Raw genomic sequence first — 26,038 nt, forward strand, 5'->3', positions numbered from 1 at the left:
GACCTGTCCAGGATGTGACCCCTCCTTTCACCCTAAGTCAGCTGAGATTGGCACTAGCAACCCTCATGTAGAAGGAAGAAAACATTCAGACTGTACCATCACAGTCTCCGGGTGAATGTTCTGGTATGTTCCTGACCCCGTCAAATGGCTCTTTAAATGCGTCGGACCAATCATCATGCGTCTATTCATCTGTCCACCAATCCTGTCATCAAATATCCAGCGCTGGCCTTTTTTACGGCACGTATTCCCACCTGTCACACATCGCACATGTTACATTAATCACTGACAAAGCCTCTGTTCTCTTCATGTTCCCGGGAATCCGGACTCTGTGACAGTGAGCCGGGAGGCACAGAGACACACATCAGAAAGGAATTTAACATAAGCTACTGTATTATCTACACCTGTCCTGTGTATTGTTCACTTCATGGCAGCTGGTGTTCCCGTTTTGTCCACCTGATGCTACATAATGCCACATGAATCCATGAGCATGCACCAAGCAAACTGCCAGTGACAATGTCTCGTGTGTCTGTATTTCAGTGCTTCTCGTGAAACCAAGTGATTTTGAGGCAAAATTAAAACCTTAAGGTCACAAGGTCGGAGCTGCAATCACTTTTTGGCAAGTGGGAATGTACATTTTATAAGTTGTGCTGGCCCTTTAAGTGTGTACCAACAAGTAAAAATGACTGGGTGAGGTATAATCTGCCAAAAATGACCCTCATGAATGAAACCAATTGATTTTGAGGCAAATAACAACCTTAAAGTCCGAAAGTTGGAGCTGCAATCACTTTTTGGCAAGTGGGAATGTAGATTGTGTGGGTTGAACTGACCCTCATGAATGAAACCAATTGATTTTTGGAACAATGGTAGCTATGTTTGTTTACCCTTTAAACTGTCACTGTCGCTCTCGTAGACATCGTAGACCAGCGATGTCAAACTCAAATCACCCGAGGGCCACCGAGTGTCTTGTCTGGTCAAGAGGGGCCGGTCTAAAGACAAAAAGTAAGGGAAAAAAAAACAACTGTTCAGTAGCTAGTGGGCAATATGAGCTAAAAATTATAACACAATATTCCATTGTTATAACACAATCAAGACATCCATGATACTTCACAGAATTTCAAATTATAAGTGTTTGCTTTGAGCAGATAACTTTGCAATACAGAGTAGACCCATAATTGCATTTAACTCACTACACTGGATTATACTATGTAAATATGTGTGTAGCAAGGTTTCCTGGTCAAAATCTGTTATAAAGTAAAATATTTTGGTTTTGCCCAATGATGTTGCACTTTCCTAAAGTCATTTGTTAGTTAAGTGAGCATATTTCACAGGGGTGAACTTGAGTTATCATTTATCATTTTTTATTACCTTTTCCTGCAGTTTAATATGCCCAAGGCTCAGAAGCTAAAAGAGCAAGGTCATGACAGGACAAAAAAAAACGTGTGATCACATGTTGTTTGTCGCTCGTGTCACAGCGATTCTTCTTTGCTTCACCGCAGGATTCAAACCGGTTTATGTGAAACACTTGCCGTGCACACTGCTCTGAACTCAGCGTATTGATCCCTCGCTGCTGCATTCACGTCACGTCACGTCACGAGCCGAAGGCTGCTGCGGTTCACACACACACACACACACACACTGAGTGTTTCTCGTGTCCTTCATCATTGTAATGTAAGGTGAACCAGCAGACCAAGCTTTGTCATTAAAGACATCATTATACAGTGAAACAGCTACACCCACGCACGCACACACACGTCTTCAGGAAAATCTATTATAGCAAACAATCTAATTGTCTGTACTCGCATATGAGTTATGTAAAGGACCGACATACAGTAGTCACTCTAGAAGGCAGGGTATTTAGTTAAGCCATCACAATGAGAAATAATACTGTCTATTATCACAGAAGACTACATTTGTTTAACCCTTTAACACCTAACCTTCAAAATGTCCGCCTGGATATAACCTGCTTATTATAACCAGAAAAGGCCCAGAGAATGTCCTGTCCTGTGCTTTGGCCCAGTTTTCCAATATATCGTCCAATATCTGGCAGTTATTCACAGTTTACTGCACGTTAGAGCACAGGAACGCGAGTACCTACGCGAGTACGCGCATAGGGGGAGGAGGGGCAGATGGCAGTTTGATTGATGCATCACGATCCAATTTGTTTCGGGCTGTTCGATATGATTGGATGGTCTATTTACAGGCCTGTGCGCTCCACAGGTGACTGACATGTTTACATTTTGTTGACGATGCATTCATGAATTGGTTACAATCGGGTTGTGAAGAGGATTTTAAGCAATACAGTAAAAGAAATGCTCCAGAAAATGATCTCCTACCCGACCTTTAACCACCGTTAAAGGTCGGGTAGGATGACCTACCGAGCGCTATCAGAACAGGAGCGTGCTGTATCCCTGTCTGTCTTCAAGAAGCTCTTGAAGACCCAGCTCTTCCAAGAGCATCTTCTGTCCTGTAGCACTTCACCTTACCCCCTCGTCCCCTGCACGATCTCCTTCTGCACTCTCACCCTCCGTCAGTCCACTGTTCCTATCCAGTGGATTTCTTTCCGAGACGTCTTCTATGAAGCTTATTCCTCTTTTGAAAGGGGCTTCGGATAAAAGCATCTGCTAAATGCTTAAATGAAAATGTTAGAGCTGCAACTGACGCTTATTTTCATAGTCGATTTAACTGTGGATTCATTTCACGAGTAATCTTTTCTGTCAGAAAACGTCAATCAGTGTTTGTCAAACCTGGAAAGGGATGACGTTCTCAAATGTCTTGTTTTGTCCACAAACCGATATGATTCAGTTTTTAATGATTTTGTTGTAATGTGGAGAAAATAAACCAGAAGATATTCATATTTAAGAAGCAGAAACAATCAGAAATGTTGTTTCAATCGTGGAAAAAGCTTCAAATGCGATGAAATGGATATAGTAGTAGTATAGTATATAGTATCAGCTAGTAATCGATTTATCGAGTAATTGTTTCAGCTCTAGTGAATGTAAACCTAACCTCAGCTTAGCCACGATTCAAAAGTTAAACAGCTCGTGAGAAAGAAAAGAAATTGGGTTCTGCCCTCATTAGGACCATGTTTTGGTCTCCATGAGGACTACTGGTCCTCAGAAAAAACAAACAAACGAGACAAGTCTTCTTAATTAGTGGAACTGCGTAACTGAAGGGGGGGGGGGGGGGGGGGTATAAGGGGGAGCGAGGGGGGAGTTGGACATGCCCCACAGATCAACAGTCACATGGTCTCCTCTCTCTCTCCTCGCTGACAACCGCGGACTCCTCTCACTCTGACTCGGAGCAGCAGTGTGTGCGTCAACATAACCGCGGATCACCGTCTCTGCTGCTGCTGCTGCTGCTGTGATGAAGAGGCAGAAGCTGAGGAGGAGGAGGATGTCGCTGTCCTGCTGCTGATCGGGACCGTTAAATACCGTCCAACCCCCTAACCGAACGAATGCTCCCACGTCGGATCTTTGGAAACCGACAAAAAAGGTAAAAGCAGCAGCGGTTCGGACACAGACGTGTGTGACTGTGTGTGTGAGGAGACTCGCTGATGGGATGGTGATGATGGAGGATGATGTTGTTTACATATTATTTTAATCAATGTGATTTGTGATGAATCAATTGGTGGCTTTTTTTTTTTTTTTTGCTGCAACTTTTTAAAGGGATAGTTCATTTGTTTTTTTATTTTTAAGTGTTGTAGGAGCCATTGTTGAGTTAATTTAGAGTTCTGTTCAAAGGATTAATGCGGGATTACTTGTTACTAGTGTCATATGAGTAAATATTCTCATAACGAACAGAATGTGGCTTTGTGGACCTCTGATGCTATTAAAACCTCTGTTTTATTACATAAAGGCCACCGTGTGGACCCTCGATACCTGTGATAGCTATGATAGATAGAGGGATAGGTCCATATGTAGGTACTGGAAAATATCTAGCAATTTTGCCTGGGTGGACGTGTCCGTGAGAAGCTGTGCTAGGTTTGGTGTTGAAAAGGTTCTGTAAATCGTCATTCACAACCTGGAACATCAAGGGAGTATTTCTACGTGTTTGTTGACCCGGGAGAGGCTTGGGTGGATGGAAATGTAACCGGGATGATACAGCAAGTGGAAATAAATATGCAAACCCTTTACGTGACTCTTCCTTGCCTAGATGTTTGAGGAATTGAAACAGTACAAAAAACAGGAACCTGCCTACAGCTAGCCACGTTTGCCACAAAGGCCCCACCTTTACACCTGGCATTAAAATGCATTTTCTGTGAGCGGATTGCAATCAGATGGCACCTGCCCACCTGTAAGTACAGGTGCAAAGACACCGGAGAGCCACTGAGGACGGATTATTATCTGCCAAACCACTTTGGGAGGTGGTCGGAGACGCACTGTGACCACGGTGAACAGAAATGTAAATGCAATGAGTCTACGACGGTGCTCCAGTGCTTCTCCATGTGAGCAGAAATACGTTGGCGGCTTTGAGCAAAGCTAACGTGAAAAGCAGCGACAAAACTTCAGCAGTCTCTTCTGCTTTTGTCAGTCTTTCACTTGTCGAAGACGACTTCTGAAACCAAGCAAAGAGGAGTCCATACGATTGCGTGACTTCATGTGCGGCTCTCGTTGTTGTTGATGTTGGTGTTATGGCGGCACACAGGATGTGACGTTGGAAATCTACATAAGAGGGATGACTGTGATCAGATAGTAATCGGATGTTGATGTGGACACAGAGATGCATGTTAATACCAGGTGTAAATGCACATGCGATCCGGAAGCCACCCGGTCACAGAACATGGATTCTATGCCAGGTGTAAAGGGGGCCACATCAGCGCTGAGTGCACCAGACAGGGTTGCTCGCAGTCACTGAAAACATGGCTGCCAGAGGGGACGTGAGAATAAAGACAGACTTTAAAGGCTCACTCTAAAATCTATGCCTTAAATTTACAATATGTTAAATTTGTGTTGCTTCATTTAACTGGTAGACTGTGATACCAGGCAGAGGGACGTGAAGGAGAGCTGGCTGCTGCATGGAAACATCCCACTGTTTCCAGCTGTGATGCATAATGCTGGTGCTTAATAACTGGGGCTTAATTTAGCTGTTAGACAGCCGTCCTCTGACTGGAAACTGGAGTTTGCAAACTCTCCCATACCAAAGACAATAAAGAAAACCGGCATTTTTACCTCACAGAGACACAGGAGCGAGTGGCCCTGTTGCTGCTTTGTCTGGTTAGAGCTCAAACCGCAGAAACAATTTCAAAAGTCACACAAGGTCACACATTTTTAACTTGCTGATGGAGGCAATGCTGCATGAACATCTCCTGTGTGCTATGATGTAAAATTGCTGATTTTCACTGTGGACTTTGGTGCCTGTCAGGCGTAACTGTGAGATAAATTGGTGAAAGAAATTCTCGAGACAGATTTTATTGGGTGAGCCTTTTATTAAGTGGCTAAAATCTGTTTTTCCTTGTGTCCCTGCTGGCTGCCATGTTTTTTAGAATCACCATTTATGCCTCAAGCTGGTTCCTTGTGCAGGGGACACACTAAGAGCACAGTCAGCAATGACTATGTCTTATCTTATATGGGCATGCTTAAAAAACAGCTGAACTATCCCTTTAATAGTGACCTTGGCAAATGTGCTGCATTTCAATCTGCATCTTATTATCTGAGTAGAAGGAACGGTGATGATGTATTGAACTCATTGTGCTGCCACATGTGTGTGCAATTTGTCTTTCCAGCCCCACGACTCTCTCTCTCTCTCTCTCTCTCTCTCTCTCTCTCTCCACTGCAACAACAACGAGGTGAACGCGTCCTACAGCCTCACATCGTGACATGATGGGGGACTCGCGCTGCACTTCCCACAGAGCCACTGGAGCAGTTTTCGGGAGAATGAGCTTAGCCACACTCGTACCTTTTGCGCTGTTGTTACCGACACTGAGAGTCAGTGCGCAGTTGATAGGAAGCCCCCTGGACTGCCACAAGACCTGCGTGTGTGCCAGCAACATTGTCAGCTGTTCCAAGGTGAATCTAACCAACGTTCCCACGGGTCTTCCACGGTATACAGCTGTTCTGGACCTTAGCTTCAACTCCATCACCAGGCTGCGTGCCGAGTGGACTCCTGTGATACTCGGCAGACTGCACAGCCTCAGTCTCAACAACAATGGACTCACGTTTCTGTCCTCGGAGGCATTTGTGTCGGTGAAAAAGCTTCAGTACCTGGACCTGTCGTCCAACTGCATCCGCCTGCTGGACGAGTTTATCTTTGAGCCGCTGGAGAACCTGGAGGTGCTACTGCTTTACAACAACTGCATCTCTCAGATAGACCGCACCGCTTTCTCCAGCCTCGTCAATCTGCAGAAGCTCTACCTGAGCCACAACCAGATCTCACGGTTCCCCTTGGAGCTGGTGAAGGAGCGGAGCCGGCTGGAAACTCTCAGGCTCCTGGATGTTTCCTCCAACCGGATCAAAGTCTTGCCCCTGCATGAGCTCCAAGCGCTGCCCGCCTGGATCAAGAATGGCCTGTTCTTTCACAACAACTCTCTGCCCTGCACCTGTCAGCTGTATGACATGGTGGCACGCTGGCACCTGAGGGGGCTCATCTCTGCTACTGACTTCAGGAGCAGCCACATCTGTTTGTTACCAGGGCAGAAGAAGGAGAAAATGGCCATAATGGATCTGAACAAGGTCAGTTTGAACTGCAGTGAGGTCAAAGTTTTGGATGAAGAAGCATTCCTTGAGCAGTTCCTGGTGCTGGACTGTGATACCAGGCAGAGGGACATGCAGAAGAGCTGGGTGCTGCCTGGAAACGTCCCACTGTCTGCAGCAAACACGACTGCGGTGATGAGGCAGGACAGCAGCATCTCCATCGGGCCCCTGAGGGCAGAAGACTCGGGTGTCTACACCTGCTATGCCACGAGTGACTCCTTCAACGAGACGCTCTATGTAACTGTCGTGGTCTTCAATTCCACCAAGAGCAGTGGTCTGGAGAACCTCAAAACAGCCTACACCACGCTTGTAGCATGTCTGGTCAGTTTAGTTATGATTCTCATCTACCTCTATCTCACACCCTGCAACTGCCCTTGCTGTCCAGGTTATGGCCTGGAAAAGACCGACCCCAGAGACAGCCTCAACTCGTCCACTGTCAGCATCGCTCAAGCATGCAAGGACACGGGGCAAGAGAGCCTAGAAGGCAGCGGAGGAGGCTTCCCCTTCAGTCACATGGGCTTCCAGGAGATCAAGGACCAGGTGGAGCACAATGGGAGGTTGAATCCAATAGGTGAGGAAGACGAGGAGTTGCAGGGGGAAAACAGGGATAGGAGGAGGTCTGACGCGGAGTCTGTGAGCTCTGTGTGCTCCGACACCCCCATGGTGATGTGACGGCTCGATCCAGTCCAATGCCTCACAGAGATTTGTTGGCTTTGCATAATTGTGTGCGAGATTCAAATGTTTTATCTTCCAAAGCAAAGCTTGAGCTCTCGTCGGCTCTCACGGTCGGTTGCACAGATTCATGTTCTGTTGATGGGAAATGAATTTTCTTAAAAAAAATATACCTCACAGCTTTCATTTAATGCACATAGATATACGCAGTTAGGTAAATGATGTATCGCCTTTATCTTAACATTTTGCAAAAAGTGGCATTTTCGATGACACAAAAATAATTAATATGGTGAGGATACGTTATAAATCACAATTTTTATATAATTTGTCAGTCTCATAGTCGTTAACATTTACCGCAAAACATTGGCTGAACTTGCATGTGCAAGTTTTGACTGAAGTCCTTTTGAAAACACACTTGCTATCAGCAACAATTACCCAGAGACAAACAGCATGCAAACATCTTTGGTCATATTAATATCACGAGACTGCACATTCCACTGAGAATCTTAACACTACAAAATAACTAACTAGAAGATTTTAAAGCTGCTACTTAAAAAGAGAAACCAGGTTTCATTCCACTGTGAATTGTTCCTGTATTTATTCGTAAATTACATTCCTGTTTGGTTCTAAAGATGACTCCTATTATGCAATTTTTATCAGTTTAAAACATTTCCCTGTGTGTACGTTTGTGTATGTGTTAACTAAATGTTTTTGAACACGTGCTATTTTGAACATTTTGGGCACCTCTGCTTTAGTACATTAAATTTTGTTGAAATTTCTCCGCCAGTTAAGGAAAAACTAAAGATTTTCAGGCTAAACCATACAATATCTATTGTTGTAGTTGTTCCTATATTATTATTCAGGTTGATTTAGGAAATGACAGTTTCCAATTCAGAAAATAAACGCATCGTAATAAATTGAAGCTCTTTCAAATCTCAAGCAGTCATGTCAAGTAAACACAAATTAACACCTTGGGAGGTTTGAGAATAGTGGCAAATTTTTAGCCAAATATTATGGAAATAAAAGTACTATAATGGCAGTTTGTCCCAATTGTGGTTTGAACTGAAATTATATGAACAAATAGCAAGAAATAAAATGGACTTTTATGATGCAGTATAAAAATGTTGTGTTCAGAGTGACATTCATATCAGTGAAAAACCTTCCATACTGGACAGTTGAAAGCAGCCAGAGAGAGTATTTACCACGGTGGTAAATGCTCTGTACTAATGTACTGCCTACACTCAATGGCTCTAGACATCAGAGCCAAGCCCAGAGCAAATCAACAAACATCAGCCTAACATCCCATAAACACAGGCAGAAATAGCAGCTTGTAGCACAGAATAGAATACTAAAATAATAATTGAAACCAAATACAAGGAAATGATTAAAGCATGAGTCTGTAATTTGTTTACAGACTTTATTGTGCCATTTGTTCAGATGCTCTTAAAATCCAGACAGCCACCAATAATTAAATCTGATGAAAAGTAATAATTTTCACCAACAATATAAACACACACACGAGCACTGTAAGTCGCTTTGGATAGAAGCGTCTGCTAAATGACATGTAATGTAAAAAAATGCTGAAAATGTTTCAAATCGGATAGAATTTGTGAAATCTGAAAATATGTCGCATTTCAAAGTTTGCTTGGATGAACAAAAACACTCCATTTACAGTTATTGGATCACAATTATTGCTACTTTATATCACTACCAAAAAAATGCAATATAAACATGCTATGTCGACAATGAAGTCTGCTAGCTTAAATGCTAACACGTTAGCAATAAAATTCGCTAGCTTAAATGCTAACGTGTTAGCAATAACGTTCGCTAGCTTGAATGCTAACGTGTTAGCAATAACGTTCGCTAGCTTAAATGCTAACGTGTTAGCGACAAAGGCCGCTAGCATAGCAGAAGTGAAGTGATCGGCGTCGGTATGACCAGAAGTCTTTGTCTTCTTTAAGAAGTAAAGACAAAGATTTGTGCTGTAACTGCCATGATTTAGTTCTTCTTGAGCACTAAGGGTTAAACATGTATGGGGGGGGGGGGGGGCAAACAAAGTAAATAAATGTAGTGTTAAAGGAGTATACGCTGAAACTCACGTAATTGATCGCAAAAACACTGTCTGACAAAAGCCAGAGGGGCATTTACTGACCCACAGGAGTCAGCAGTGAGTTCCAGGCAACTTTTTTTATTTGTGGCTATAAGGATGTGAAGGGAGGATTTAAGGTATCCCTGCATATGCCATTTAAAGTTACACAATGTCCAAAACAATATTTGATTAAACAAAATTTTAAAGTAATACTACTAATAATAAGGGACTAAATTTGACTCTTAAAACTCTCGTTGCAGGTCAGACATAAACATGCATTGTAATATAACAACAAAAAGCAGCAGTCCCAGTGCTTTTATTCTGAAGGAACAATATGTTTTTAATCCGCAGTTCTCATGGTGCTTTATTAAATATTATCGTTCATCCTAATTCATTGTCTGTACGGAGCTGTATGAGCTCTGAGAATCAATATAACACTGTGAGTATTGTGTGTGTGTGTGTGTGTGATAGCATTATACTGTAGCTGAGTATACCTTATTAGATTATGCTGTATCTATCCAAGGGGGGGCACATACTCCATTTTTCATGTACACATTTCTCTTATAACCAAAGATTTACTTATATGCATTTAGATTGAATCACGTCAAGTGTTTACAGTCGATACACTCGTGCTGTCATTTTTCCTGTCCAAGTTGTTTTTTCTTAAACCACAACCCTATGTTTTTTTTTGCTGTATTTTACAAGACGCTGTTTATACAGTCATTATTGTTCCTGTCTTTTCATGATCATTAAAATATGTCGACAAAGAATGGAGCTACAGTTATTTGAAACATATAGTGTAATAAGAATTATAATAATTGCCCATGATTTTAAGTGTTTCTGTGATATATATAGACACTGTGTATTAGTTTAGCTTAACTTAACTCTTTAACACATACTTTTTTTTTTGCTTATTTTAACCATAAAAGGTCTTGATTTTGCCAATTTTTCCAGAATAACTGTCAATATCTGGCAGTTATTCACAATTTACTGCATGTTAAAAATAGAGTATTAACAATTTTGAATAAAGAAAAACTAAGTTTCATTTAAAAAAACAAAACAAAAAAAACCACTGTAGTTGTACATGTACAGGCATTTTTCCAACTCTCTCCTCTCTGGTGACAAAGACACTGATTCACCATCTTCCTGCAACAGCGCGAGTGAAATTACCGTAATAACCACATGTTGGCTTTGACGTGCAACTTCTCATCTTTCAGAAACCACTAGAATTTTTACGATTGCACAAACAGTCGCGTAATTACGGTGATGCAAAGTGCGTCGTCAGCGATGCGCTCTGTGTTAAAGGTTTAAAGGCTATAGAAGATGGGGAACAGCTAACCTTGCTCGATCTGAAAGTGACAAATCTTAAATAAGAAGTTAGGATTTCTTTGGCTTGGTGCTCTAATTTGCAAAAAAAAAAAATGTGATATGTGTGTACAAATGTGGCTTTAACACACAAATATAGTTGGGTTTAAGGAGATTTTATTACAGTTAGATGAAGCCAAGTTTCCCTTTCCTGTGCTCCACTGAACTAACCAGCTGCTAACTTTGTTTTGATGCTATTTTATACCTTTGTTTAACTGCATGTCGAACCTCACGATACTATGATACACGGTCCACGATACCAATAATATCACGATACGACGATTCTGTGGTAATCAATGTTATTGCAAGACAAACCTACAGCGATACATTGCGATATCTGTCTTTAAAATTGTTAACGTGAAAAGTTAAAAGTGCATGATTTCTCGATTTATTCACAACATCTATGTATTGAATGTGGACGAAGCAACTCCCCTCTTTTTCCCTTCAGATAAGTTCCCTGCTGACAAAATTGACAATGACCTGATGTGATCTTCATGTCTGTTTGGGGTTAGATCTGGATTTAGTGGCACTGTACTGGCTTCAGTTTTTCTTCATGTATTACACTAATGTTTGTTTACTGGAGGGAGAAATGGGAGACTACACAGATCACTTAGTGTGATATTTATTACACCTGTCCGACAGACATACTTTCTTCTGGCAACGGCCATTGTTGCCGTCTTTTCATCCTTATTTGGCCATGAGGCCTGAGATCTCCTAAGAGCAGAGTGAGCACTCGAGTCTGTTTGTTTCATAATAGTTGATTAGTTATAAACTGGTCTCAGACAGGCTGATGTTTGAAGTTCATTTCAATTCAGTTGAAGCATAATATTATTATATCACAGGACGTTCTTCATTTAAAAATAGTGCCTAGATGAGATGATAATGTTTCACTTCAGCTGCACTACCACCAGCCACTTTTTAATAGGTAACCGCTTCATTGCTTGTTAATGCAAACATCTAACCAGCCAACATGGTCACATGGTAGCAACTCAATGCACTGAGGCATGCAAACACAGTCGAGACGACCCGCTGAACTTCAAACTGAGCATCAGAAGGTGAGAGAACAGGGATTTAAGTGACCTTGGTGGTGTCAGACAAGGCTGGTCTGTGTATTTCATTATATTTAAATAAATAAAAAATTGAAGTCCTTGAATGGGTTGGAACCTCTGTACACACCCAGAATGAGTGATATTGGTTTGTTTTTTTGTTTAGTCACTGGAGCCTGTGGTGCCAGGTTGCAGCAGAGTGAAATCTTACCTGCTGTCCTACATCTCCTCTGCTGGATGAATGATTGAAGAGGAGAGGATTGTCGCTGCTGTCCACGCTCTTTGCTCCGGCCGGCAGTTGCTGTCTAGTGTTACCATGTTTACGCATCAGTAGATGCATCAGCAGCAGCATCAGCAGCATCAGCAGCATCAGCAGCAGCAGCCAGGTGTGTAACCAGACTGAACCATTTAAAAAACTGCAGAACAGAACAACAACGTAGTAATGCATTCATTAACAGTGTTCAGAACACCTGTAAGACCATTAATTATGGCTTTGTGTACCTTTTTACCAAACACTGACCATGTCAGGACCAGTAATCCCCATGCAGACCAAAACATGGTCCTAATGAGGCAGAACCTCATGTCTGAGGAGCTGGTTAATTTTTGGTTTAAGATGAGGAAGTGAGAACACTTCCTCATCTTAAGGAAGTCAGTGCAGTATCCTGTGAAGAATTGCATGTGTGTGTGTCTGCACATGTTTAAATTGAATATTTAATCACAGATTATAATTAGATCAAAAGCAGCGGCCTAAAGAAAAACCCTCAGATCATGACACATCACAGGCACGGATGGTATGACTGGAAGTCAGCGCCTGCTCACACAGTGAATGGCTGGCATTTGGCTCCTGTGTTTTGAAGACTGAATTCTAAGTAAGATGACTCATCCTCTGCTCAGGCTCCTCCCAGGAGAGTCACATGGATGCTGGCGAGTCCTCTGCCATCTAGTGGTTACAGCCAACCTGAAGTGGAATAAGCATAATGTTTGGATTAATGTTAGTGATCCAAAGAGAGAGGGAGAATATTTTGTTAGAGGTTGACTTACTACTGCAGACTTTCTTTGTGGATGGTACTGAGTGTGGAGATGGTCTGGTTTTATGTGGTTTCATTTCAAGGACAGTGTTCTTATTATTTTTCACTCCACTCAACTATTCTGTCCATCACACCATGTTGGTGAAGCTCAGGAGTGCTTGACACGACGGCAATACATTCAAATGTATAGATTAGGCTCTGAGGTAGCAGTAATAGCACACAGCGTCTTACCCTAGTGTTAATAGACAGACCGATACAAGATGTATCTGTGTCAATGATGGCTTCTTCCTCTTGTAAAGAAAAACATAAACTTCTCAGGTTGTTCTGTTTTTCTTCTCTCCATCTAAACAAGACATTAACGGTTAAAACCAAGTGACAAAAAACTACTGGAGGAATTCATTTGTAGTGAAGACAAAACTCTAGGAAAAAGAATTTCGTAAATTGAGTATTTTCACCGTTTATTGTCATTTCGAATTCTAAGTTAAGGTTGATATTAATATTTTTAGACACACAAATATATGTATGTATATATATACACAGGTATGCATGTATATATGTACTGTATATACACACATACATATACAGTACGTATGTGTATATATATACACACATACATATACACATACATATACAAATAAATACGTAATATGTAAACAAATATATATACTGTATATAAATCTGAATATTTATTCTTAAATTAATTTCCTGAATGGCATGCCATACTATATATATATATATATATATATATATATATATATATATATATATATATATATATATATATATATATATATATATATACTGTATATATATATATATATATACATATATACACACACACATATATACACACACATACACGCGTATATATATATATATACATACACACACACACATATATATACATATATTTACAAACATAAATATTTCATAATAAATTATAACTCCTCTCCATGAGTTATAATTGCCACGACTCAAGTGTGTAAAATAATAACATTATTCATGGAATCGCTCTATAAATCTCCCCCTTTAACTCATCGTCCTTTAAGTTCTCTGGTTGCTCGATAGCACTGTAACACTGCCCTCTAGAGGATAAAAACTGTCAAAACAAGACCATTCAAAATCACTATTCACCATAATACTTTTTCACTGAAGTCAGACAAGAGAGACACAGGAGTGGGTTTTTCAAGTATAGCACTCTTTATTCAAGAAAACATTTAATTTCATTGACAATCTTTACATAAAGCTTTGCATGTATAAATATAAAAATATGTATAAGTGCAAATCTAAATTGTACTCACCGAGGTGTAATGTGACATGGGGGGACAACAGGTTTTCCTTCTTCTCTGCTCCTGAGCTGTGGCAATGACCTGAAATACTCCACATTGTAACAACACATAGGATTCATGTGAGTCAATATTCATATCACACACGGTCACATACAAGGTTTACTGGTGAAGAAGTGGATTTACTGTTAAATCATGAGTTATAGAATATGTTTAAGGTGTTATGTAAACAAAATAAATTCAATACAACTTTCTGTCCGACTCGCATGTGGAATTATTTAAATTTTGATAATTAAACAAAAAGAAAAAAAACATTTCAGGGTAATTCAATGTGTTCATTTAGCTCGTAGAGATGTCAATTTAAGTAAATTCCTACACATTTAGCTTTTCACTAACATTTACAGAGGCTCAGTCTACTCAGTATTTGTAGTATTAAAAGAATTTAGTAATTCAATAATTCTTCCCTGTGTTTCACCATAATGATGAGTAAAAATGTCATAAATTATTTTTTTTAATTTTTTTTCAATGATAAATGAACCATTTAAAGAAAGCAGCATGGGCTGAACAACATGCAAAATGGAGAGATTGCTAAATTTGATGCTAGAGTGAAGGATATTTGATTCTTATTTCATTATGCTGATGTTTTCCCACGTTATCTTACTGTGATGTACAGTAAACCCTAACATTTGATGATTAACTGCAGGGCAGTGTTTGGCCTAATACCATTAACTTAAACTGCAAATGAACAAGCTTAAATCTATTTATATCTTAAATATTATACTTCAAATCCAGGCAATGTTATTGTTATTATTTACTTCTACACTACATTTATGTGACGGCAAAAGTTGCATAAAACTTTAAATCTAATCTTAAATTCTGTTGAAAGGATGCAGTATAGATGTAACTATAAAACACTACTCCTCATTGACCATTTTAAATCTGTTCTTTCCTTCAGTGCAGAGCTTTCACAAGCAAGTAACTCACTTTTACAACGTGACCAAGCCACATTTCTTCATACCACGACTTTGTCAGTAGTTTTCCACTGAGGACCATGACTCATTTATCACACAATACCCAGATATTTCATGAACTGCTGCTGTGTTCTGTAGCCACAATGCTAAATTGCACATCTCCCCCCCACAAAAAAACCATTATACCAAATAGAACATTTTGATCAGTAAGGAAACACAGTGTTCATGAGTGGACCGTCTGCAAAGCTAGCAAAGAAATGGGTTGTGTAACCAGCATTCAAACTGAAACCAATGTTAGTCGTGTCCTACATTTAAATACATACCTGGGTCATCTTAATACTTTACCTTTGGACTGCAAAAGGTGAGACTCCAACCCTTTTGGCCTCAAACCTTCGAGGAACCTTTGAATCCCCCGCCGAGGCAGGATGTGGACACCTGGGGCTGAGGCGACAGTTCTGAGACAAAGCCCTGATGAGAAGAAGCGGTGGTGGCGCCATCTTGATGAGATACATCCTGACTCATCCCTTTTTTGGTTTCATGTGCACATTTTGCACAGAATCTGTTTTATGCACATAATGACATCAACATATCAACTAAAAATTAAGGGTTTCCCCTGCACAGGAAACTGTTTCTCCTCTGTTGCGCGTTCTTCTCTTCCTTTTCACGACAAATAAAGCAGATCTCACGGTCTCACGCTTCACAAAAAAATCTTCAAAAGATCCAAATGCAAGAATAAACACCTTAACAAATAAAAGAAACTTCCTTCTCAAGCTGCCCACAGATGCTGAACCATCGTTACTCAGCCGGGGCCAGACGAGAAAGACGGTCAGGGCCTTGAGATGCTGCTGTGCTCCTGTTCAGGGTCTGGAGACAACCACAGTGACTTTGGTGACAAACCAGAGGGATGAAAGCTCTGCCGTGTCTCAGCCACGCCTCCGCTCAATCAGGCCAGAGGTGACTGAGGAATACGCCGCACATCTGGAGAGTCACAGCGACTCTAAGTTTGCCTTTTGCGGACGCACCGACACAAGCGTGTAACAGTAACGGTCAAATCTTACAAAATCGGTCACTGGACAAATGAAAAACACAGAACTTCCATTCTCACACTTCCTCTCCTCTCTGCCAGGGGGGGGGGGAGGGAAAGCTCCTGCTGTCAAAGTGATAAAGCCTTTAGTTTGATAGACAATTCCAAGAGAACAGAAAAGGTCACAAAAGCTGTCTTCCAAGGCACTTGTGTTTCCCACGAAAGAGTAAATTTATTGAGACAAAATCTATCAAGTGCATGTTGCACTTTGTGTGTTTTTTTTCTGACAGTTAGGTTTACGTCTTAGGCCCACGAGCACCGATGTTCTCCATTTCTCTCTCCAGATATCCTGAGTTTACAGCACAAAAAAACAAACATTTCTTTTTCTTCCATTTGAAACACAGCAATCATGAATAAATCAATATCAGAGGAAGGTGGTGTAACACAAGAGTCCACTGAGATCATAGCACGGTGTTCTAATGATTGACGTCTGATTGGTTATGGCGTACATACGACTCTTCATTTATAGGTCACATCATGTTTTCTTTAACAGTACATACAACAAAGATTTACAGTCGAAATGAACCCACAGTTTATCCAAATGAAACGTGACGCGACTGAAACAAAGGGAAAGGACACAAGCAGAGGGAACCCCTGTATTCATAGACTGCCCTTCAAAATAAGGGACCTGGCTGCAATTTATTATTTATATTTATTAAACACAGCAAAGCTTTGAGATGTTCGATTTTGTAAATACTAAAGTGACTTTCTTAAACTGTTGACCAACAGGAAATTAATCTGTATTTCTTTTGTATATATCAACGTCAATTTAAGGAAAACATTTTTGATGGTTCCATTTTTTGCTCTTCTTTGTAACAAAGGATTAAAGAGAATAGTCCAGTATATTATCTCAAATTAAAATGCAGCCCAATGTAGACACGTGTTAAGCATGGAGTCAAAAATAAACAGTTGAAAACTCTCTTCTTTGTCGTTTAAAGAATGGAATTAAACCTTTTACAGAGACCAGATTCCCAGAAAAGAAGACTGACCTGAAAATGCATTACAATGAACAGGTTCTTGCTACTTGTGTCCACTAATCGTGCAAATGGTTGCTTAGTCAAAAAAAAAAAAAGAACACACACACACACACACAGGAATAACTGCATTCATTTGACTGAGGACGTCTCATAAACCTGTAGATGTGACAGTGACATAACTGCAATGTATTGTACACTGAATCTTCTAATGTTGATGAAGTATTTCAAAACCACCAGAAACCAGGCTGACAAATATGATTATTCTGCTGTTCAAAAATTAAAAACAAAAAAGTCTAACTTTTAGTAGAAGTTGCCAAACCTGACAAAAACAGCAATTTGCATACTTTGACAATTGGGTAAAGCTTTAGAGCAAATAGATCCTTTTCCTCAAGCAAGAAAAAAACATCATTTTGTGGTAGACCATCTGCACTGCAAGCATCATATTACTACAAACTAAATGCTGTTTTCTTATTTAGTTTCTTATCATTTGCCAATGGATTAAATTATATAAAAGAATCGAATGAATGAATGACTGTGACTTTCTCTTTCAGCAGAGTACCCCTTCAAGTAATTTACATTTACCTGACGACTAAGTAGCACACAAATGTGGCATGTGACCTCAAATTATTTAATTATCAAGGAAATTAATTTAGCAAAAAATGTGTTAAATTCAATGTGGCTTACATTTCTATAAACCTTTAAAAGGATTAGACGCAGGCTCCAATGCAAGAACTTCCCCTGTTTTTCCCCAATTCACAGTTCAACAGTTCACAAAAGACACATTGCATAATTGGCACTTTTTTTCATTTTTTTTCATGCTGCTCCTCTGATAATGATCACCACCATATAGTCATCCTCTGCTTTGGTAAAGGCTTTGGCAGAGGCATCCAAGAACTGCTTTGAGAAATCGCAAGGGGGGAAAGTGTGAAGGACTCCTGCGTGATCTTTGTCGCGGTTGCCCCCCACTGGGAGGCTGATGATGCCCGCCGCCTCCTTCTGCATCAGGTAGGACACCAGGTTCTTCAGTGGTCTCTCCATAGAGCTGCCGGTGTCCTGGGCCTCTTCTTCCTTTCCAGGCATGGCCAGCAGGATGCAGTATCCACTGGAGCTGTTGGCCTTAATGCGACGAGAGACCTCATCCAGCTTCGGCTGGTCCAAGCGCAGGCGCTGGCTGATCTTTAGCTGGGACACTTGACCGCCTGTAGAGCCGTCCACCAGAAGACTGGTAGCCACTGACACGTCCCCCTCCAGCAGGTGCAGTGATGTAGGAAAGCTGCTGTTCTTCAGTAGGAGGGTGCCCTGCCAGACCTGACTTAGCTTTTGTCCTCCTGTTGCTGCCTTGCACTGCTGGTTAGACTTTGAGGAGGAGGAAGGTTGTTCAGCACGGTCCTCCTTCTTTGCTGGGCTCTTAGAGGAGTCACTGGCTTTGCGTTTGTGGTCCTTGTCTGGGCTCGGCCCAGTTGGGCTAAGTGTTCTCCTTCTCTTATCTCCAAAGCCACCGTCTTTACTGTTTTGCTGCTCTCTGATGGGGGAGGGTCTTCCGGGGCGAGGCAGGCGCTCAAGGTCACTGTACCGCACCCCATCTCGACTGCTGCCTCCAGGGCTCCGCTCTAGTGAGCTGACGTGACGGGGCAGACCATAGTCACTGCTGTCAGGTGAACGCTCCAGCCACCAGCCATCACCCACTTGTCTCCTTTTGCGGCTCAGATCTCTGTTTTGTAACTCCCGCTCGTGCTCTACTGACCAGGGCTCACGCAGACGCCTCTCCAGGCGATCTACGGGATCAAAGCCTGCTCCACGGATCCTGTCGTGGACACCCAGGCCAGCCCATTCGGCTGGTGGGTACAGATCTCTGTCTCTGAAGTGAGGAGGGAGGGGAGGGGATCTCTCTCTGACTCTCACTGGGTCAGTCAAACAGTGGGCAAAGGGCTCTGGGACTAAGTCATAGTGTGGCAGTGGGAGGGGAAGCTGCACAAACTGTTGCTGCTGGTAGCGGTGCTCTGTGTCTGCAAAGTCCACCCTGAGTCTCCTGTCAGGGCCGCCGAGAGGGAAGCCCCTCATGTGAGTACAAGCAGCCTGAGCAGCGTCCAAACTTTCATACTGGATGTAAGCCCACGCCTCACCTTTCCTGTAGTCTATAGTTCTGATGGTTCCAAAGCGATCAAACTCCTTAGCCAGTGCAGCAAGTGGAACCCAGGGTCCGAGCCCCCCCACCCACAGCCTGGTCGTGGGTGTGGGTTTCCCATAGCCAATTTTAATCGGGCTGTGGCCCACAATTTTCCCCGACATTGCTAATTTGGCGCGATGAGCCATGTCAAGGTTCTCAAACTTGATGAATCCATAGGTGTTGCTCTGTCCTCGCGCTGCCCTCTTTATGTCCACCTCTGTAATCACCCCGAACCTATCAAACACCCTCCTCAGGTCACTCTCTGTCACGCTGATGTCCAGGTTGCCCAGAAACAAAGTCCGGTTGGCCCTCTGGTCATCCTCAGGCATTACAGCGTCCTCATCACGGAAAACAGCACATTCGGGGACAAAATGTGGCCGGTTTCTGGCCTCATACATAGAAAAGTCTCTCTCTCGTTCCAGGTTTCTAATATGAGGTGGTGCTGGAGGGGGAGGAGGGGGAGGGGGAGGAGGAGGAGCAGGGAGACGACCCAGGGCCAGCTGTTGGAGCCGGTAGTCTCTGTACCCCAAACCAGTGGGAGACAGCTGTCTCTGAGAGGGGACATGTCTGTGTCCTGTGGGGAAATTGTCTTTTGAAACAGGGGAGCGACTTCTACGTCTGTTCATATAAACTGTCTCTATTTTGAGAGGGCGGTCGTACAGCACCAGCTTACCGCGGGCGTGTTTAGCCGCCCGGGCGTCATCGGGCCTCCTGAAGTTCACAAACGCCACCCTCTGGTCGTTTTCTCGACTTATTTTGATACTCACGTCCCCGAACCTCTTGAACTCGTGAAACAGTCCGTCCTCTATGTCCTCGTCGTTCAGCTCGGAGCCCAGCTCACTTATTTTAAGAGTCTTGTACTCACTCTCTGGGTTCAGCGGAGGCCGCGGGTCGCTGCGTGAAGAGGACCTCGGTGCTTCCCCGGAGACGTCAGCGACAACGTGCGGCTTGTTCGCCGACATGACTCTGTAGTCGTAGCCGCCGCCGCCGCTGGTGCTGCTGCCGTTCCGGCTAAAGGAGTTGTGTCCGTCCATTTCCCTCGCGTCTCTTTTCTCGCTGTGTAAACTTCTCCTGGAAGAAGCTCCGCTCTGACCGGAGCCGTTGCTGCTGTTGCTACCAACCGTCGACAGCGATCCGGGCTTCTTCCCGCTTGGGTGACTCCCTCCTCGGTCTCTACTATCCTCTGGCGCCCGGGAGCGTTTTTTCACCGGCGAACGCTCTTTCCCCTTCATGTCCGTAATCCGATAGCAGCAGTCCACACGCGACAATCCGCTTACAGATGCACTCTTTGCGGCTGAAATGTACACCAACTCCGCGAACTTCTCTGGGGGCTTAAACTGCACTCTCAGTAACGCGACCTCTCCGCCATGTTGGAGTACTGTACAGGAAGTCCCGCCTTTGTGCCTGGCTTACAAGCTGATTGGCTGTGCGGGATGTCACTCATAAGTCACGTCACGCCGCTCGCCTATAATACACAAGGGTGCGGCGTGAGTCGTGGGGTCAAACTGCAGAAGGAAGAAGTTGACGGGAAGATTATTACTAAGATAAGTGTCACTGCAAAAAAAAAACAACAAAAAAACAGGAAACGCTGAAAAAGTTTAGGTTTTTTTAGATTTGCTGAACCAATAATTAAAATAAATAGCGTGTGTTGAATCAACTGCACACTACACTGTTGGCCTGACATAGACAAAACATAATAAAAACGTCCTTGGCAGGTTTTTTTCAGGCCACACTTTGTCCTCGAAGTTGGGATCATGTTAGGAAAAGCAGCAGGAGGAGGAGCCAGGATCTGACAAACCCAGCTATAAGTTATGCTCATTTATAGACATTAGAGCAAGTAAAAGTACTGGTCTAAAAGTTAAAGTTAAAAAAAAGTAGCTTGTTTAAAATGTACTCAGAGTAAACGTTACTTAGTTACTTTTTGTGTCGTGCAAAAAGAACAAGGGGACACAAATCTCAATGAATCGCTTTTAATTAAAGGCCAAACCTTTATAAATGAAAGTGCTTACAAAATAAATATGTAAACACATAATGTCCTCATCATTCTTTGCCAAAGTTTCCGGTTTCCTTTATTTTATTTATTATTTCATTCTTAATTCAGGCTAACAAACGGATGTGATTTAAAGCATAGCAGAGTGAATACTTACACAAAAAACATGAGTAAATGTCATACTTTCCACCTCTGTACATTCCTAATTATACACATTTTTTCACCTAAATTGTCTCCCAGAATTATGTAATATTGAAATTATTTCAGTATCTCTTGTGATTTCCTCCCTCTTCCTAGTTCAACATTCATTCAAAAACTCCCCAGGTTGGTCACATGACGAGCTGCCACTCAGAGTTTATTAATTATTCCAGGTTTATACTTTTTTCTTATTATGGTTTCTTATTATTACACCTTTGAACGTTAGATTTTTCTTATTTATTTGGTGTATGATTCATTGTTATTATTGATAATATATTGGATGAAAAAAAGCCGAGGCTCATACTGAATGTGTAACAATTCTCCTACCTAAATTTGTGATGAAAAAGTGTAAAAAGAACCTATTTATTACTTGTTGCATCAGCATTGTTGCAGCAACAGTACTTGGCTATGTGCTTTATTTATTTATTTAAAAAGGACTTTGCTGTCCAAAAATAAATAAATAAATGAATAAATTAGGACAGGTCCTTCATGAAAGACCGTCTGGTGAAGGTCTTCTACAGTATAGACTGTCACATGTCCTCATGCAGGCTCAGAGGAGCAATCTGTCACCCTGTATAAAAGGAAAAAAAGAAAAGGTGTAAGTGTGTCAGTGGAGATAAAATGAGGGGGGAATTTGTTCCCGCTTTAAATCTCCTCCCAGTATCCAGGTCAGTTGTTTGTGCTCCACATAAAAAGCATTCACTTATCTGCAGCGAGTTCTGATTAAACTGGTGACAACAAGCTCATCAGCGGGAGTAAGTGATGTCATTTCACTGTCAAAAAAAGTCAAATTATAAGTAGTAGATTTAATTTAACCTTAAAACTTTTCCAACCGATAATTAAGACAATGACAGATTAAAAGTGTACAAGTTTGCAGCAGAGATAGACGCTTTCAAAGGGGACATTTGCAAAGGATTAGTGGGGGAAAAACAGCTTTGAAGGAGATTTTTGTGTGTTGCATCAAGGTGAATTTTTTTTTATTGTTTACCATCAACAGTCAACTATAAGACTCCTGATCCTCCGCCTGTGTGCAAATACATGATAAATATCACATTTGCAAAAGGGTTTATTTGAACTGAGAGCAAGTTTTTACATGCATTCAATTTGGTTTGTCATTAAATCTTGTACAATGATATATATTTACAACTGAACACTATTTTTATGTATAACAATGTATAAAGACACTCGCTGTGTTTGAGTTCTAGCCTGTGGTGAAGCAACTGCGGCGTCTGTCATGACCCACTTTCTCCACATGTGAACACCTGCACGACAACACCAGCTCATCCCCGTGCACTGATGCTCAGAGCAGCATGTGATGCACAGAAGATGCATAGAAAGGTAAAATAGGAAGATGTTCATTTCCTCATCATGACAAATTCATTAACTTTCTTGTACAATTGCCTGAATGTATGTGTTACTCCAGAATGAGTCTTTTATATTTACTATATATCAGGAGCTGAGTCACCATTTTTTGGATCACCGTCTTTTTTACAGAAGCCCACAGTGGACAAACTAAACACCTTTTGAGTTATGGTTCTATAACAGAAGGCGACATGGTTTTTCCGACACACTTGGAAGGGAAGCGTGAGGTGAGCAAGGTTATTATAGTTCACGAAATAAACAAAATAACTAAACTGAAACTGAATTGTGTGTTGACAAAACTCACTAAAATTGTAGTTGAAAATGGGCTTAGTTTTCATCTCTGGACATTTATTTCATACATAATCCTTCAGATGAAGTGTGTTTATTTTTCTCTGCCGGGCAATTTGTCTTTTACGATGCGGGACATAAAAAAAGGTTATGCAAGTTAAACATAACATTTGTTATTGGGTTGAGTTTGTTCATCCAAGTGAATCAAACCTCTCGGCTTTTATTGAGTTTATTGTTGTTGACATTGAGCTCACAAACAATGTGATTTATGTTATGTTATGTTCATGTGTGTCTTTAGTCTGTTGGCTATTTTATTTTTACCTTTCTCACTAACTGCATCCAACCTCAGCAGCATGATGATGCACATTTTACACTTCAGGCTAATTTCTTGTAGACTGTTATATTTGATTCAGAGATGGTGGTTCATGTGTCCTAATAAAAAAGACGGCAATAAAATGGCATCTTTTGCTGGGTTTTTACGACACACAAATATGTCACATTTTTAAAGTTCACTTGGCTCGTTTTTATGAACAAAAAGAAAAGAAAAACCATCTAATTTTGTGACTTCTGCACAATTATTGCTACTTTATATCTCGGCTGATAAATGTAATATGAAATGAATCCTAACTTTGACTCAACAACACAAGACGGAAAAAACAACGCATTTGTTTGAATATGTGACCTAAACACACACTCCCAGGATGTCTGTCCAGATATTTACTGACGGATACTTTCAGCTCAATAATCTGGAAAGGGCGACCAGGACAAGTACAACTCCAGTGTCTTTATGAAGATTTATTTCACACACACACAGTTAGTTAGTAGTTAGACAATAGTTAGTTAATAAACCGACAAATCTTACGGGTTCTGATGGTTAGTAGTTAGACAAAGACACAAATGAAGGTTAACATATAACAGAAGAGCTTTGATGTCAAACTGCACTTTGATGACAACAGTGCTTTGATACCAACTGAGCTTTGATTAGAACAGCTCATGTTCCAAACACACAGACTGGAGGTTATACTTAAACATAATCTCTGTCACATAAAACAATAAGTGCTAGTTTTGCCTGATGGAAAGTTCTACAATGTCCATATAAGGAGTTGTGTACTATTACCACGGGTGCACCAGCGGCACTAAGGGTTAAAAACCAAGAGTAACGGAAAATCCCAAACTATTATAACCTTGCAGGTGAGGGATCTACAGCTGCAATTATACACACTGTACCTTTAAAAGAATGTCCCCTGTGTGTTCATTTATTCACTCACTTATTATAATGCGAAAATAATATTGTCAGAGAAAAAAAGAGCACCCAGCATCAACAAACCAACGGACTAATGAAGTCATTAATCTGACTAGATTACATACTTTCACTCGTCCATTCACATCGAGCAGAGGTGCTGGCATTTCCTTAATGTTTGTGCCTAATTATAGAGATTATAGTGCTTCTGCAAAGAAAATGGACTTGAAAATACAGTGAAGCTTTTCTTTTTCACAGTGATCCAGACAACGAAACACAAGGAGAGAAACAGAGAGGAGGGAGAGGGGAGGATGGGATTGGGAGGGAGAAATTTAAATGAGAGGGGAGTGAAGGAAAAGTACTGGGTGGATGGGGTGGTGCAGACGCCGAACGCATGAGTGCACGTGAGTTGGAGTGGGCGTGGAGGGGGGGGGGGGGGACAAGGAGACTGTGTGAAGTTGGAGGCAACTGAAGGTGAACGGAGCAGAAAATGTGCAGCGATGACATCAAAACACCAAGAGATGTGAGAGGAGGCGACAGTGAGACACAGGATTGTGACGGGAAAAAATAATCACAACAGTGATTCATATGAGAAGTGATGAAGAGAATAGAGCAGGAAAAAGAAGGTCATACGAGGAAGAATATAAGCATTCCTTCATAGGCAGTTGCAGAGGACGGTTTTAATTAGAAGAGAATTTCCACATCAAAAAAACGATTTCAACCCAGGCCAGTTTTGAGCCTGACTGTGTCATCATACTTTAACATAGAGATGTGGTTGAAACTTTAAATGGGTCACAAGATGTGAGACTTTTCTCATTTAATTCAAAGTTATGATACATATTACGGTTTTTACACAATCGCAGTGAAAGTTTTATACTTTTTTGGGACGTTTTCTGATTTTATGAGTGTGTATTGTGCAGCTACAGTGACAAACTCTAGCTGAGCCTTGACTGTAGCTACTGAATATCTTGAAATATCATAGTTTTACTTAACTGATTTAACACCTCCTCTTCCACATGAGTCCTAACCTCTCTCTCTCTCTCTCTCTCTCTCGTTTAAGCATTTGTTTCTAATGTACGATAATACTTTAGATTTTAAACCTTTCTTTCAGTTAACATCATGTAAAATCATAAACCTTCTCTCAAAGTGCCCGTGACCATCGAAGGACAGCTACAGAAGCTGCAGGGCATGTGCTAAGTGGCGACAGAGTGTCATTCACTAATACACATTTATACATTTTGGGGTGTTTTATTCGGCCTGCATCAGCAGCATTGGAGGCCTGTGGGACAGTGAGAACATCTGTGTCGCTGACCTCTCTGCTTAGCAAGTGACCCACAAGTCCCAGTCTGGGTTTTGTAAGAGCTGCAGTTATTGTTTTACACTCTGTTCTCGTATTCATGATATCTATTTATTTTCACCTATTTACACGTAAATTGTGCTGAAAAAAGGTTATAAGACACTCGATATTACACATTCTTTGTATATACGGTACGTTTAAACATAGTAATGGAAAAAAACAACCAAAATGGTCTGTTTTCTAAGGGTTAACGCACACATTTTGTGTAATTATAACATGAAAAGGAAAA

General features: G+C 41.4%; 2 protein-coding genes and 1 long non-coding RNA gene across 4 annotated transcripts; 2 read left to right on the forward strand and 1 right to left on the reverse strand.

The window, feature by feature from the left end:
• The first annotated feature begins 3,278 nt into the window (after positions 1-3,278).
• LOC131461450 (amphoterin-induced protein 1-like) lies at positions 3,279-12,166 on the forward strand. 2 transcript variants are annotated; one of them, XM_058632718.1, is made up of 3 exons: positions 3,279-3,492; positions 5,723-7,260; positions 12,028-12,166. In XM_058632718.1, exons 2-3 carry the CDS (start codon positions 5,817-5,819, stop codon positions 12,108-12,110), a joined length of 1,527 nt encoding a protein of 508 aa, XP_058488701.1. In that variant the 5' UTR covers positions 3,279-3,492; positions 5,723-5,816; the 3' UTR covers positions 12,111-12,166. The 2 variants fall into 2 exon arrangements, with proteins under 2 accessions (XP_058488701.1, XP_058488700.1); XM_058632717.1 differs by lacking the exon at positions 12,028-12,166 and having other exon boundaries at positions 5,723-9,395.
• Positions 12,167-16,377: 4,211 nt separating this feature from the next.
• Positions 16,378-20,819, reverse strand: LOC131460861 (RNA-binding protein 15-like). The gene has a single exon (XM_058631718.1). It carries the CDS (start codon positions 20,604-20,606, stop codon positions 18,021-18,023), a length of 2,586 nt encoding a protein of 861 aa, XP_058487701.1. The 5' UTR covers positions 20,607-20,819; the 3' UTR covers positions 16,378-18,020.
• A 1,248-nt stretch (positions 20,820-22,067) lies between these two features.
• LOC131461240 (uncharacterized) lies at positions 22,068-24,850 on the forward strand. Its single transcript, XR_009240460.1, has 3 exons — positions 22,068-22,900; positions 23,057-23,151; positions 24,711-24,850. It is a non-coding gene; the product is annotated as an uncharacterized LOC131461240 (long non-coding RNA).
• The last annotated feature ends 1,188 nt before the right edge of the window (positions 24,851-26,038 follow it).

The sequence above is a fragment of the Solea solea genome, chromosome 6 (genome assembly GCF_958295425.1).
Source record: "Solea solea chromosome 6, fSolSol10.1, whole genome shotgun sequence".
Taxonomy (NCBI): Eukaryota; Metazoa; Chordata; class Actinopteri; order Pleuronectiformes; family Soleidae; genus Solea; species Solea solea.

Coding starts and splice junctions, on each gene's coding strand:
- LOC131461450 (XM_058632717.1), top strand. CDS start 5,817: ATGATGGGGGACTCGCGCTGCACTTCCCACAGAGCCACTGGAGCAGTT.
- LOC131460861 (XM_058631718.1), bottom strand. CDS start 20,606: ATGAAGGGGAAAGAGCGTTCGCCGGTGAAAAAACGCTCCCGGGCGCCA.